This window comes from Zingiber officinale, chromosome 2A (genome assembly GCF_018446385.1).
Source record: "Zingiber officinale cultivar Zhangliang chromosome 2A, Zo_v1.1, whole genome shotgun sequence".
Lineage (NCBI taxonomy): Eukaryota > Viridiplantae > Streptophyta > Magnoliopsida > Zingiberales > Zingiberaceae > Zingiber > Zingiber officinale.
The window spans coordinates 53,405,553-53,421,606 of NC_055988.1; the positions used below are offsets into that span (position 1 = coordinate 53,405,553).

General features: G+C 38.0%; 1 protein-coding gene across 1 annotated transcript; it reads left to right on the top strand.

Annotated features, from left to right (window-relative positions):
- Positions 1-3,519: 3,519 nt before the first annotated feature.
- Positions 3,520-4,737, top strand: LOC122043663. The gene has a single exon (XM_042604267.1). It carries the CDS (start codon positions 3,520-3,522, stop codon positions 4,735-4,737), a length of 1,218 nt encoding a protein of 405 aa, XP_042460201.1.
- The last annotated feature ends 11,317 nt before the right edge of the window (positions 4,738-16,054 follow it).

Here is a 16,054-nt window from a genome sequence, read left to right on the forward strand (position 1 = left end):
AATGTAAGATATCGAAAAATTTAAATAAATAGTGTTATTTGAGAAATAACCTTATAAATTTTTTTCGAAATTTTTAGAAATTTTCTAGAAATTTTTCGGAGCTCGTACGACGGGTTTTGAGGGGATGAATCGCCAGCACGGATCGATCTTGAAGCGTGGAGGAGGGAAACCTGTCGAGTCTTCGACCTCCTTCAATCTCTGACTTCTTTCTTCTCTTCGGCCTCGATAAGCGACAGTGATGGTCTTTCCATCACCACCCCAATCGCTTCCGTCAAAGGGAAATTAGGGCTGCCAGCATCGAATCTGTCCAGCAACGGCGATGTGGGTGAGGTAACAACCCTTATCTTCACTATTTTTCTTCGATCCTCTTCTTTGTTCACCGATCCTCCTCTATTCTTGATCCTCCTCTTCTTTGCGATTGATTTAGGTCACAGCTTGGAGACGTTGGGGATCAGTGAGGTGTTTTGGTAGTTGTCGGCAGAGGCTAGAAGGGTGTGAACTATTGATTTCTTCTATATCTTTAGGTAAGCATTTAACAGTAAGCTATTAGATTAGGTTTCTTATATGTCATCTTGTGAATTCTTGATCTCTTCTCTTGATCCGATTAGTGAGGTGAGGTTCTATTTCTGTGAAACTGGAATTGTTTATAGTGTTAGCAAGAATTGTGATAGTGAGGTGTTTTCCAGCAGCAACCCTTTTTCCGGCAGCAACCTTTTTAGTTGTGGATCAAGAGTTAGGCTATGAATTAAGGTAAGGAGTAGGGCTTTTGATCTTACTGTAGAACATGGATTGGTTTGAATTGGAAGTTATAATTAGTTATTGATTGTGTGTAGATTGATTTAGGTTTGGATTTCTAGTCTAATGGATGATTAGGGATTAGGTAACTAACCCTAATTAACTGTTGGAGTTAGTTTAGGTAGGATAATGGTGATATGATTAGGGGTTTATCCTAAATTAGTCTTAGAGATTTTATTTAGCTATTCATTTGAATTTTAGCTAAATAAAAGCATATATATTGTTTAACGCAGGGCTTTGATTCAAGACGAGAATCTCGACGTCGGATTTGGCTTGATACTACCTTCTATTTGAGGCGGGTACCCTTTGACTTATCTTTTTGATATTGTCTTATGATATGTGTAGTATATATATAATTAGTGGTAATTGGTAGATTTATCACTTCCCTAGTTATAGTTTATTCGATACCTGTTACATGTTTCTATTGTTATCTGCTATACATTAGACTTGTATGCTTTTATCTTCTGTCATGCATATCTATGTTCATAGAGATAGATTTATTTAGTGCTTCTGTATATTGGATTAATTGCTAGACATATTAGATATGTGATCTTGGATTCATGTTGCTTATATCGTTGTTATATATGTGTTTATCTTTTTGGCACAAATATATGGACGAGGATATGTTCTGGTATGACATGTTGTAGTATCATGCACCATTTCACATGATTGCATGCTGGGTGATTATCGACTCCATTATTGTTGAGCACATCGTCAGCTACATGGCCTGCATACAATGTGACCACTGCATGGATAGTGGCACAGCACCCAGGGTGTGTATGACAGTTGCTCTGTTAGGCTCAGCTGGTCCGCTCATGGGTAGTGTGACTGCAGCGTAGTAGCAGGCAGGGATCCCTCCCCGTTATCACATACCGGGAGATGAGAGCATTGTGCTCGCTCACTATGTTTGAGATAGGAGGATAGGTGTACTCCAACAGCATTCCGTTGATAAGTTAGGAATTGATACATTACTTTTGAATCAATTTGTGGTGTTCCCTATATATTTGCACATTTTAATTGTCAATTTTAATCATAATCTTCAAACAAGGATTTTTATGGGTCTTGTAATGCTTTTCCTTCTAATGCATGATTTATTTCTCATTATGTGAATGTGGTCTTGTAGGGTACAAATGGACTCATGATACAAGTGGAAGATTGGTTCACTCAACCAAATGGAGCAATGCAAGACCACTTTTGGGCTCAACTAAACCTGGATTCCAATTGATTGCATTGAGCCTAAACCCAAGCTAGAGCACACATGAGCCTTACACGAACTTAGGGTTTAATTGTCCAAAACCCTAGGTATAAAAGGAAAATATGGCACGGTGAATAGTGAGCTCGCGCTACTGTTCATCGTGTCGTTTCTCTTGACGGCGCGGTCGTGACTCCTCCTTTCTTCCAGATCTTCAAGCCAGCTTGTCATCATCGGCGTGGAGTTCCTCAGCTTTCGACGACCAGCTTCCGACCTTCGGCGCGTCTCCAGTGAGCGTTTTTGCAGGCGAAGCACTGTAGCTGCGAGTCGCGAGTTTCCTATCGGGTTGGAGGTGTTCTTCCGATTCGAGCTTCCACTCCTCTACAGAACCATTGGCGGTGGTCCTCCGGTGATTCTGAACCCTTTCCGACAGCTTTTCATCCTTCGTAGCCCCTTCCTCAGCTTGCGACTCCTATTTCAGAAAATGCAGCAGCGTGCAGCAGAGAACCATTTCAGAACTGACCTTGTTGAAATTTTGTAAATCTGAGTCATCTTGAAGCTTGAGGACACCAGATCGACTTTTGTTGGAGTGTTCTCTGCAGTTTCTTTGTGTGATGACAAAGAGGAGACAAACTGATTTAAGATTTGGGTGTAGGGATGTTTAGATTTCCTGCAGTTTGTTTCTTAGTGTAGGTTTTCTTGTTCTTGAAATTTTGTTCCTGAATTTGTTAGTTACAGTTTGTATTTTTTGTAGTTCAATTTTCTACATGATTCTGATTCTCTTAGTTCAGATTTCATGTTCTGTTCTAGTGTTATGTTTTGATTAACAATTTTTGCTGCAACTCTGTTTAAACCCTTAATTAGCTCATAAGTTAAATTAGGTTCAGCTATCTTGATCAGATTTTGATAAGTTCTACTCTGCAATATATTGAGCTGAATTCTGCATTTAGTTTCCAGTAGGTAAAGTCAATCAGTTAAGTAGATTTAATGTCATACTTAAGCTGTGGTAGCTAAGTTTAGTTTTGCAGTTTGTTCAAGCTTAATTTGGAATTTGGACGATTTCATAATCGCAGTATGAATGAATTCCATTTAGTGCAAGATTGGTTTGAAGTTTTGTTTCTTTTGGTTGTTCAGAATTATTTCTGCAATAGGGTAATTGAAGTGTTTGAATTCATTTCTAGGTCTAATATTTCATTTTGAATACCAAATCCCCATTTCATAACTAGAAAACCCAAAAAGAGTGTTCTTAATCCAAGACAAGCATGTTTCTAGCATAATCCTCGAAAATTCGACTCGGCCCTTATACTAGAACATTTCTTTGTGTAGTTGTGGGTTTTCGATCATAACATTAATTTAGGAGTTTATTTGTGACATCAATTTGGATAGCTACCAAATTTTGGTGTCGTTGCCGGGGACACGTTGTTAGAATTGCTTGTTTGTTTTGGATTGTGAATAATTTTATCAACTTTAGTTTGCTTATTTTTTCTGATTTTATTGAATATCTACTGAATTTTGATTGTTTATTGGCTTGCATGACTAGGTCTTCTTTTGCAACATTGCTTGAACTTGACCCAGAGATTGAGAGAACCGTTTGGGCTTTGAGGAGACAAGCTAGGTCAGCAGCAACTTGTGAGAGCAAAAGTTCAGAGATGGATAATCAGATAACAGAAGGGGATCGAACTATGAAAGAGCTTGCAGCTCCAGATGTGGCTTATAAGTACTCATGCATCACTTATCCAGATTTGGTAGGAGATTTTGAGCTTAGATCAGGACTTATTCTTCTGCTTCCCAAATTTCAAGGGTTATCAGGAGAGGATCCCAACCGCCATCTACATGAATTCCATGTAGTTTGTTCAACCATGAAGCCACAAGGGATTTCAGAAGAAGACATTAAGTTGAGGACTTTTCCATTTTCTTTGACGGGAGCATCTAAAGACTGGTTATATTGCCTTCCAATTGGATACATTACGAGTTGGATTGATATGAAGAGAGTATTTTTGGAGAAAATTTTCCCATCTTCTAGGACTGCAACTATCAGGAAGAGCATTTGTGGTATTCAGCAAGTAGTGGGAGAGACTCTTTATGATTATTGGGAGAGATTCAAGAAGTTGTGCTCGAGTTGTCCACAACATCAAATTAGTGACCAGCTTCTTGTTCAATATTTTTATGAGGGTCTACTTCCCATGGATTGGAGCATGATAGATGCAGCAGCTGGAGGAGCCTTGGTGAATAAGACTCCAAATCAAGCAAGAGAGCTAATTTCAAATATGATGGAAAACTCACAGCAATTTGGGAGTAGAGCTCTTAGTACTAGAGTGGTTAATGAAACTCATTTAGTTTCGACTGAGCAACAAGAAATTAGAAACAATTTGCAAGAATTGACCTCTCTAGTGAAGCAAATGGCTTTGCAAAATTCGTGTCATGTTTCAAATTTTCCTTTACCAATGATGAAGTTGTGTGGAATTTGTTCAAGCCAAGATCACTCTTCGGATCATTGTCCTAATCTACATCAAGATGAATCCGTTGCAGCCATTTCAAGACCTCGATTTCAGCAACACAAATATGATCCCAACTCTTCAACATATAATCCAGGATGGAGGGATCACCCTAATTTGAGGTATGGGAATGCATTTTATCAGCAACAACCACAAGGGCAGATTCATCAGCCATATTATCAGCATCAACAGAATCATCATCATTACCAGAATCATCCAGCAAGTCATTCACAGCAATTTCAGCAACAACAATAGCCACAATCTCAGCAAAACTTCAGCCAAAATCAGCAATTTCAACCATTCCAGAATTTCCAGCATTCAAATGTTGCAATCCAGCCACAGTTTCAGAATTCACAGAATCAGCACACACATTTCCAGCATGTTCAGCAACCTGTGCAGAATTTCCAACAGCCAAGTAATGCAAATCAGCATCAATTTCAGCTTGCAATGCCTTCTTCTACAAGCCCAAGATCAATGCAACCTCAGCAAAACTTTAGTAGCTAAAAAATTGAGGATTTGATGCAACAAGTGCTTCAACAGCAACAGCAGATGATGCAACAGCAGCAACATCAGCAGAGGACTGATACAGCACTGCAAAACATTGAAAGGCAGATTGGGCAGCTAGCTAGAAACATTAATCAGATGCAAAATCAAGGATCTGGACAATTGCCTTCACAACCGACTCTAAATCCTAAAGAAAAATGTGAGTGCATTAACTCTTCGAAGTGGTAAAACAATTTCAGAACCGAATCAGAAGTTATCAGCTGGATCACAGTAGAGCTTTTCGAGACTATCTACAGATTCAAATTTACAGAATTCTCAGATTTTTCCAGCAAATTCAGAGCAACCGGATTCTACACAGCATGGGATTACTAGAGCTGATCAGCAACATTTTAATCAACCGGCAGCTTCAGAATCTGATCAATTTGATGGTGTAACACCCACTAAGCTTTTAAGATAAATATGAGAATGATGAATTTGCCTTAGAAAGATATTAGTAGAAGGTTGAACCCAAAAAGAAATAAAAAGGAATTAAAATATAGGGAGTGGTCAAGGATTGAACCTTGAACCTCTCATGATGTGAATAATAGGATTAGGGAGTAATGACCAGTTGGGATAGGAATAATATATTGATAGCAAAGGAGGGAAACTCATGATAAGGGTGAGAGTAAAAGCTAGCTAAAAGAAAACAAGAAAAGAGCAAGAGAAAGGCAACTTGCCTTCCTTCTTTCTCTCCCTCTTTCTCTCTACTTTTGCCGAAAATTAAAGAGGACCATTAAGGGGATTCATTCCCCCTTGTTTCACCATGAATGATGGAGAATAAATAAATAAATAAAAATAAAAAGGAAATGAAAAAAAAAGGGCTAAGGGAGAAGGAAAGCAAAAACTGATTTTGCTACCTCTTCCCCCTTAACATAAAAGAGAGTATGTAAAGAGGAGATTTTGTTTTTCTCTCATTTCCCTCATTCTCTCCTCTCCATCACCGAGAACCTCAGTCCCCTCTCCTCCATCTTCGGCCCCAAGCCAAGGTTTTCTCCTAAGAAAACCTAAGATACAAGGAGGACATAGCAAGGGAATCAAGGGAAGGGAACTAGAAGAAGAGGCTACTTCTTCCATCACCACACCTTAGATCCACAAGCGAAAAGGATGTAAGCTTCCCCTCACCTGTGGTACAAGGCGTTTTATGTGATTTTCGGATTTTATGAGGATTAGAAAACCTAGAATAGATTTTAAGAAAAATTTGGCCAAAGAAGAGTTTTCAAATCTAGGAAGGTTCAAACAAGTCCTCATTTCATGATATTTTTCTATGCTATGTAGGAAGGTTTTCCTTCATGTTTTTATATCTATATGATGCTTGGTCAAAGGAGTACCTAACCCTAGAATTTCGGCCAAAAATATTTTAAAGAGGTTAGGGAAATCATTGTTTAACCAAACTAGTACAAGATTCCCTCCATGAATTACTAAGGGTCTTTTGTTGGTTTTTCTTGCTTGAAAGTTACTTGGAACCAAAAGAAATCCACTCCTATGTTTCGGCAAAGAAAAGAGCTTAGGGTTATGAAGACCCTTAAATTTAAGTAACCATGTTTATATGATAGAATATAGAGTTCTCTTAAAGAATTGCATGTTGAATATTGCAAGAAATTCATGAACTCTTCATTAAGATTTTCGGCCATGATAAGATGGATAACTTAGAAAAGCTTAAACAAAATTTTAACATGCTCAAGACCTCTGTGATATTTAGATATGGAAGTTGTTTAATGCTCCCATGCTTAATTAGGATATAGAGAATTTAGTTACATGATATATGACATGTAAGATCACAAGGGTCCTAGCTTGTTTATGAACCAAATTTGTATATGATGTTCTTAGAAATTTTTTCCATGAAACTTACTTAGGTTTTCATGCTTTAGGCCACTTAAAACCTAGTTTAGAGATTGGTAAGTTTCGGCCATGAGGAAAAATAAAAGAAAAATGAAAAGAAACCTAGGAAGCCTAAGACACAATTCACATGTATGTTTATTATGCTTGTCTTTATACATGCTATGAAACTTATATGACTTCCTATGCTTTTAGGCTATTTGAAGCAAATCTAACATTGATGAGTCTCGGCCAAGTAGGGTTTAAATGACCTAGAGGCCTTAGAATTGAAACCAATTGAGTTAAAAATGCTTCTTATGGAAATATGATAATATGTTGATTGTGTCACATGCTTGTATAATTTTTCCATGACCTAAATGGACCATTGCATGTTTCGGCCATGAAGGGATAGATGCCCTAGAAACCCTAGAACAAAAATTAAAGATGCTCATGTCACTTTACATGAAATATGATAAGTAGAAAGCCAAAGTTCTCATGCTATATGTTGTTTTATGACCTAAAATGAGGCTAGGGTAAGTTTCGGCCATACCCATTGTATGATGCCTTGTTATGAATTTATACATGATGTTAGTTCAAGTTCACATGCTTGTATGCTTGTTTTTAGCCCTAATGAATACTTGTTAAATTTCGGCCATGACATATGTTAAGGGCTTGAAGAACTTAGGAACTAGCTCAAATATGCTTACTATGTTACTTGGAAAAAAAATGCTATAAATATGGTTTAAGGTTTCCATGCTTTCATGACATTTGGGACCTTGTTTCACACCTGATAGGGTTCGGCCACATGAAGTTTAGGGACTTGGAGAACTTAGAAACCAAGTTAATCATGCTTATAATTCTTCCTATGAAATTTATGTGATGATAATTTAGGTTCCACATGCTTGGAGGTTATTTTTACCTAAATTGAGATCTAAGGGGGTTCGGCCATGATAAGAACCCAAGGGATTAGGAAGCTTAGAACCCAAGCTAACTATGTTACCATGTTTCTTATGATAGTATAATCACATGATACACCCTTATGCTTAAACATGTATGCTTGTGATTTATATTTTCCATGATATGATATGTGCTTAAAATATGTATGCTTTCATGATATGCTATGTGGATAGAAATATGCATGTTTTGATGATATGCTATGTGCTTAAAATATACATGCTTTCATGATATGCTATGTGGATAGAGATATGCATGCTTTGATGATATGCTATGTGCTTAAAATATGCATGCTTTCATGATATGCTATGTGGATAGAAATATGCATGCTTTGATGATATGCTATGTGCCTAAAATATGCATGCTCTCATGATATGCTATGTGGTGAAAATATGCATGCTTTTATGACATGATGTATGCCTAAGTGATGCATACTTTTTATGACATGATGTATGCCTAAGTGATGCATACTTTTTATGACATGATGTATGCCTAAGTGATGCATACTTTTTTGACATAATGTATGAATAAGTGATGCATACTTCTATGATACGCTATGTAACTAAAGGATGCATTTTTATACATGCTACTTTACTTTGTAAGGCTTGTACCAAGGGTGGGCTCTGTAACAACCACCCTTCTTACTTACTACTCTCTAAGGGCGACCGTTACCTAACTCCTACTCTACTTACTAGTGTCACTTATGCTATTATTAGCGACACTTAGATTTATCACGGTTCAGAGAAATTCCTACCGAAAAATTTCGACAGAGTCTCCCCTGTACCGGTGACCAAATCTATAATACACAAGATATATACACAGCCACATGCGGCTGGATCACAATTTATTCACAACCACGCAGTAATAAATCATATCATAATCAAAAACTAATCTAGCAACATGAACTAAACTCAAGCTCCCAGAATGAAGCATAATAAGCTACAATGCACATCAAACTCAATCATAAACTCATAATTTCATAACAGAAATAAGGAAAATAAACTAGACATAAACTCTAAATAAATAAGTCTTGCTAGTCCCCTCTGGACCTCTCCATAGTTCAGTCACCACACACATCCATCATCACCACCACCCTGTCGTCTCCCTTCATATCTTAGCTTTTCCTTTATCTGCAGTAGGAGGAAAAAAGACAAGATCTATAAGCGAAAACGCTTAGTAAGTACTAATCTATCTCACAAAACTCGAAATGCATAAATGAAATGCATAAGTGCTGAAACTGAAATAATAAAGCTATCTGCCTGTGCTCATGGTATACAGAAAATGAAATACAAATCATACTCAGTATCAAGCAGGATAACAAGAAACTAACAATGTAAACTTAGAATCAAAGAAAACTAACCATTCTTATTTATTCTAAGCTTGGAACTTATTTCATTTCTTGTATCCTTGTGTTAGAAATTAATCTTTTAATTTCTATCTTTTACTTTCTTCTTCTTTCTTTCTTCCTTCTTACTTAACTTTTCTTTCTTAGGTTTTCTTTTCTTGGGCCCAGGCCTAGTACCAACTCATGCACGTTCCCTAATAGGTTGGGGTTGCGAGCCACCAATCCTAAAAGAGCAGACCTCGGTCTACCAGGGCCAAGACCTCGGAAATGGTCACCTGGATTTGTTTAACGACAAGCTCTTGGATGTCGGGTACTAGCCTCTTACTTTAATTTACTTGTTATCTCTTTTTAATTAGACCTTGGTCTTTTTCTTTACTCATACTTCTCATAATCCTTTATTAGAGCTTATTAGAATCCTTTAGATATATATCTAACAAGTATAGGATTACAACTAACCAAGCATGCTGTATAAAAATAACACAAAGGAAAACAAATCTGAACTCCCTAAGCCTGTTATAAAATAGAGCAAAGGAAAGCAAATCTGGACTTTCTAAACATGCTGTAAAATAGGGCAAAAAATGCTACTTTAGGGATTCTAATCATGTTATAAAACATAGACAAAGAATACTACTTTAGGGTTTCTTAAGCATGCTGTAAAATAGACAAAGGATGCTACCTTTAGTGATCCTAATCATGCTGTAAAAACAAACAGACATATAATGCTACTCAACTTCTTAAACATGCTGTAAAATAGAGCAAAAGAAAGCTAACTTGGACTTTCTAAACATGCTGTAAAATAGGGCAAAAGAAAGCTAACTTGGACTTTCTAAACATGGTAGTAGCATGGAAAAGTCTAATTCTGCATGCTTAAATTAAATGGCACATAAATCTCAAGCTACATACTTTAAGATAGCATGCATATAAATTCTTCATGCACAAAAAAATACGCTAAGTCTGTACACATGCTTATCATCACTAAAACTTACTGAAGCTTAAAATCTGTATAAACTTGTTGTAAAGAAAACTCATACTCTCACAAGGCAACAGAAATCAAAACTTGTTGCAACTATCTGTAGTGCCACGGCAGTAACTAAAGCTCTAAAAAAAAAATCTAATAAAATTGTTCTTATTCCTCATATAGCAATGAAATTGAATCTAAAATCACATGCTCAGTTCTGTACATGTTTGTATATAAATTCTTCATGCTAAATCATTAAATTTGCTACTAGAAACTAAAGAGGTAATAACAACATATCTTCATGCTCTCCATCTGCTATGGAAGAAAACCAAAAATTCCAGCAAACTCCAAAGGAGAAAACTTTGGAATTAACATTCCTTAAACATTCTTTACAGTAGCAATTGAACTAAAAAAAAGAACCTATATTTCTAGCAACCATATCCGGTCACAGCAGGTTCCAAAGCAAGGAACTAAAATCCCTAACCTATACCACCTTTCCTTCCTTTGTTCCCATTTGAGGCTCACGGCAACAACCTCAAAACCAAATCCGAATTGCAATGGAAGCAAGGAAAACCAATCGAAGCTCGGAACTACTCGGCACGGCAAGAACCGAAGCAAGGAAAACAAATCGAAGCTCGGAGCAACTCCTACCGCAGGTGAGTAGTACTTACCCTTGATTGCTTGGACTTACAACCGAGAGGGAGGGGTGGCTAGGGTTCGGCGAGAAGCTCACGGTCTTAGAGTTCTCCTTGTGTCCGCGCATCTTCCTTGCCGAGGGGAGCTCAGATCTGTGAAGAACCCGTGGAGAAGGGTGCTCGTCGGCCGCCGGAGTGAAGCCCTAAGTTCGGCTTCGTCTTCGCAGCAAGTAGCGCCGACACCGTCGCACGCGAGAACCAGAGGAAGAAAGGATTTCGGGAGAAAAAGAAGAATAAAAATAAATCCCATTTCACTTAACCTTTTATAGCTAGGTCTAATTTTGGGTTCCCATTATACTATACCTTAAACCTATTTCTCCTCATACTTGGTTAACAAAGCGTGCGCAGCCCAGTTGGTTTGCTGTGTCCGGTTGGGTTTGGTTCGGCCGGAGGTCACGGGTTCGAGCTTCGGTTTTGACAAATTTTTGTCAAAATTCTTTCTTTTTGTAAACATACTAAACTACCTCCAAAAATTACGTAAAAATACTCTAAAAATTTCTAAAAATCTCTAGAATATTTTAAAAGCATTTCCAAATATTTTTATGGACATTTGGAACTCGAAATAGGGAAAATTGGGTCGTTACAGGCTCCTAATCAGCCCCTAGGCCTTTGGCTGTGTGATCCGGGCTTGTAAAAACAAAGGGATGTGCTCCTTAGTACGCCCCTAGGTCTATGACTGTGTGATCCTGACCTAGTTCCTAGTATGATTCAAGACTTGCTACCTTGGATATACTTAGGAAGCGCGCTTATCTATGTGATTTATCTATGTGTGGTACAAGCCGGGGCCATGATTATGTTGATATTATGTTCAAGTATATATGTAAGAAGAAATGGTTTTAAAGATCATGAGACATACACATGTTTTTCGGATACATGTTTTCAAAATCATATTGCATATACCTTATGATCATGTTGTGATGATGCTATGATTTATGATATGCCATGATTAGATATGATTATGTTATGTTTCATGCTATACTTTAAGAGCTTGATATGCCATGCCACCTTATGATGATAGTATGATATGCCATGATTAGATATGATTATGTTATGTTTCATGCTATGCTTTAAGAGATGATATGCCATGACTAGTTATGATTTTGTTATGTTGCATGATATGCTTAAAGAGTATGATATGTTATGCCATGACTAGTTGAGATCATGTTATGTTGAGACATTCTTTGATTATGTGATGATTTTCGGTTTTAGTGAGTAGGAAAGGAACTTACTGAGCCATGAGTGCTCATAGCTTACTTTCCTTGTACCACAGATAAAGGAAAAAGCTGGATGAGCTAAAGGAGCAGCAGGAGAGGCAAGGAGATGTGTGTGGCGGTGGCTAGGCAACCCAATAAGAACCTGCTTTAAAAACATGTTAAGAACTATGCTTTGGTTTCATGAATTGTAGAACTATATGTGTGACTTGATGTTATGTTTCTACTAAATTTGTTATCATGTTATTGAGACCATGATAGTGTAGTTCGAATTTGTTAAAAAAAAAGGAAAACAAAACAAAAGTTTTATTAAACTAAGAAAATTATTTTAAGTCTTCCGCTGTTATTTGTACATAGAGTATCGTAGCCCCGTCCCTTAGGGTTAGCAGGGAGGGCGGGCGTTACAGATGGAGCAGATTTCGGCTTGACATTTACTCCAACAGCATCTTCAAAAACAGCACAGAATCTGGACAATTCAGCACAGAATATGGATAATCATCTTAACCAGCAAGGAGTTGAGTCTTGCATTCCGTTACCTTTCCCTCAAAGAAGTGTACAACCAAGAAGAGAAATGGAGGAAGAAAAGGCTAGGGAATATCAAGAATTGGTGAAATTATTCAGCAAGGTTGAAGTGAATGTGCCTTTGCTTACCAAGATCAAACAAATTCCTAAATATGCCAAATTCCTCAAGGATCTTTGTGTGCACAAAAAGAAATTGAAGGGGAATGAGTTGATAAGTATGGGGAAAAATGTCTCAGCATTACTTCAGCCAATTCCTCAAAAGTGTGAAGATCTAGAAGTTTTCACCGTGCCTTGTGTTATAGGAGATTATATTTTTGAGGATGTGATGCTAGATCTTGGAGCTTCTATTAATGTGATGCCAAAATCAGTTTTTCAATCATTAAGAATTGGACCTTTGCAGCCTACAGGCGTAGTAATTCAGTTGGTTAACCGAAGCCAAGCACACCCAGCTGGAGTGATTGAGGATGTATTGGTAAAAATGAGGGAGTTAATTTTTCCTACAGATTTTTACATCTTAGATATGGAGGGTGATGTGCTTGCGAACAAGGCTCCGCTTATTCTTGGACGTCCATTCTTGAAGACTGCTAGAACCAAGATAGATGTACATGCAGGAACTCTTTCTATGGAGATAGGAGACACAGTGGTTCGGTTCAGCATTTTTGAGGCTATGAAGCATCCTAGCGAGGATCATTCTATACTTAGTGTGGATATATCAGAGGAGTTGGATGGCATGGAGTTCTTTTCAGATATTAATTCAGATTTAGAGGTTTTTGATTTTGGTCAAGAGAATGAATTTGTTTCTTTGTTGGAGAATATCTTAGATGTGGAAGAAGATGTTAACTCAAGAGAATGCGTAGGGGATTGCTTAGGAGAAGCATTACCCCTAGGATCGCTCAGAGAGGAAGAGGTATGTGTAGGGGATTGCTCAGCAGCACTACCCCTAGGATCACCTATTATTGACCAGACACAGGAGGAATTGAAGCCATTGCCTCAACATTTGAAATATGCGTATTTGGGAGAGAATCAGCAGCTACCTGTCATTATAGCTCAGAATTTGGAACTGGATCAGGAGGAACGACTGTTAGAGATTCTGAGACAGCATAGGAAGGCCATTGGATGGACTCTGGTAGACATTCCTGGGATCAGTCCTTCCATTTGTATGCATAGGATCTACTTAGAGGAGGATGTGAAGCCAGTGAGACAGCCACAGAGACGACTGAACCCTTTGATCTTGGATGTGGTAAAGAAGGAGGTGACTAGACTCTTACAGGCTGGCATTATTTATCCGATTTCTGATAGTAAATGGGTCAGTCTCATCCATGTGGTTCTGAAAAAGTCAGGGGTGACAGTGGTAGCTAATGAAGAGAACGAACTGGTGCCCATGAGAGTAAAGAATTCTTGGAGAGTATGTGTGGACTACAGTAAGCTGAACCAAGCAAGCCGAAAGGATCATTATCCACTTCCTTTTATTGATCAGATGTTAGAGCGGCTGGCAGGTAAATCACATTATTGTTTTCTTGATGGGTACACTGGTTATTTTCATATTTGCATCGACCCAGAGGACCAGGAGAAGACTACCTTCACCTGCCCTTTCGGTACATTCGCATATCGTAGGATACCATTTGGACTGTGCAACGCTCCAGGTACTTTTCAGCGATGCATGGTGAGTATTTTTGGTGATTTATTAGAGCATTGCATGGAAGTATTCATGGATAATTTTTCTGTTTATGGCTCTTCTTTTGGTGCATGTTTGGAAAACTTGTCTCGAGTTTAGAGTAGATGTATCGACACGGATTTGGTTTTAAATTTTGAAAAGTGTCACTTTATGGTAGAGCATGGCATTGTTTTAGGTCATATAGTCTCTAGGAAAGGCATTAAAGTAGATCCTGCTAAAGTTAGTGCTATATCTTCTTTATCTTACCCCGCATGCGTGCGGGAGGTTCGAGCTTTTCTTGGTCATGCAGGATTCTACAGGAGATTTATTAGGGACTTTAGTAAGATTGCTCTGCCATTGTCTCAGCTACTTCAGAAGGATGTTATGTTTGATTTCGATCAGAGGTGTATAGAGGCGTTCGACAGATTGAAGGAGGCTCTTACTTCAGCACCTATTATCAGACCCCCAGACTAGTCCTTACCTTTTGAGTTGATGTGTGATGCTTCAGATTATGCAGTGGCAGTTGTACTGGCACAGAGAGTGGAGGGAGCACCACATGTTATTTGCTATGCATCAAAGACTTTAGACTCAGCTCAAGCGCACAACAATAGAAAAAGAGCTTCTTTCTATTGTTTTTGCTTTAGATAAATTCAGATCATATCTTCTTTGTTCTCATGAGATTATTTTTTCTGATCATGCAACTTTGAAGTATCTCCTCAAGAAGCCTGATGCAAAGCCTAGATTAATCAGATGGATGCTTCTACTTCAAGAATTCGACGTAGAAATACGTGATAGGAGCGAGAAGGAGAACTTGGTTGTAGATCACTTGAGCAGGATTGAAGGAGACTTGGACCATTCGGCTATTGATGATGATTTCAGGGATGAACAGCTTTTACAACTGCAGGGTGAGTCTCCATGGTATGCAGATCTAGTGAATTTCTTAGTTGCATATGTTTATCCCAAACAATTTTCAAAAGCTCAAAAAGATAAATTAAAAAGTGATTCAAAATTCTATGTTTGGGATGATCCTTATTTATGGAAGTTTTATAGTGATCAGATCATTAGGAGATGCATACCTGACTCTGAGTTTCAGTCTGTACTTACTTTTTGTCATTCTTTTGAGTGTGGAGGACATTTTGGACCACAAAGTACTGCTAGGAAAGTATTAGAATGTGGTTTGTATTGACCTACCCTTTTTCGTGATGCTTATGCTTTTTATCGATCATGTGATAGGTGTCAACGAACTGGGAACATAGGACTTAGAAATGAAATGCCTCAACAATTCATACTATTTTGTGAGATTTTTGATGTTTGGGGTATTGACTTTATGGGTCCATTTCCTGCCTCTTTCGGTTTTGCTTACATTTTATTGGTAGTTGATTATGTTTCCAAATGGGTGGAGGTCATTCCCACTCGGACTGATGACTCTTCTGTTGTTGTTAGCTTTGTCAGGTCTCACATATTTTGCAAGTTTGGAGTACCTAGGGCAATCATAAGTGATCAAGGGTCTCATTTTTGTAATAGACACATGAAGGCTTTGCTACATAAGTATAGGGTTTCACACAAAGTTTCTACATCCTATCACCCTCAAACAAATGGACAAGCAGAAGTGTCTAACAGGGAGGTGAAATCAATTCTTGAAAAGACTGTGAGACCGGATATAAAGGATTGGAGCAAAAGACTTGAAGATGCACTATGGGCTTATACGACTACTTTCAAGACCCCTATAGGAATGTCTCCATACAGGATTGTGTATGGAAAAGCTTGTCATTTACCCGTGGAGATTGAGCATAGGGCGTATTGGGTGGTTAAATCATGCAATCTTGATAGTGACACAGTTGGAGAAGAAAGAAAATTGCAACTTCAAGAACTTGA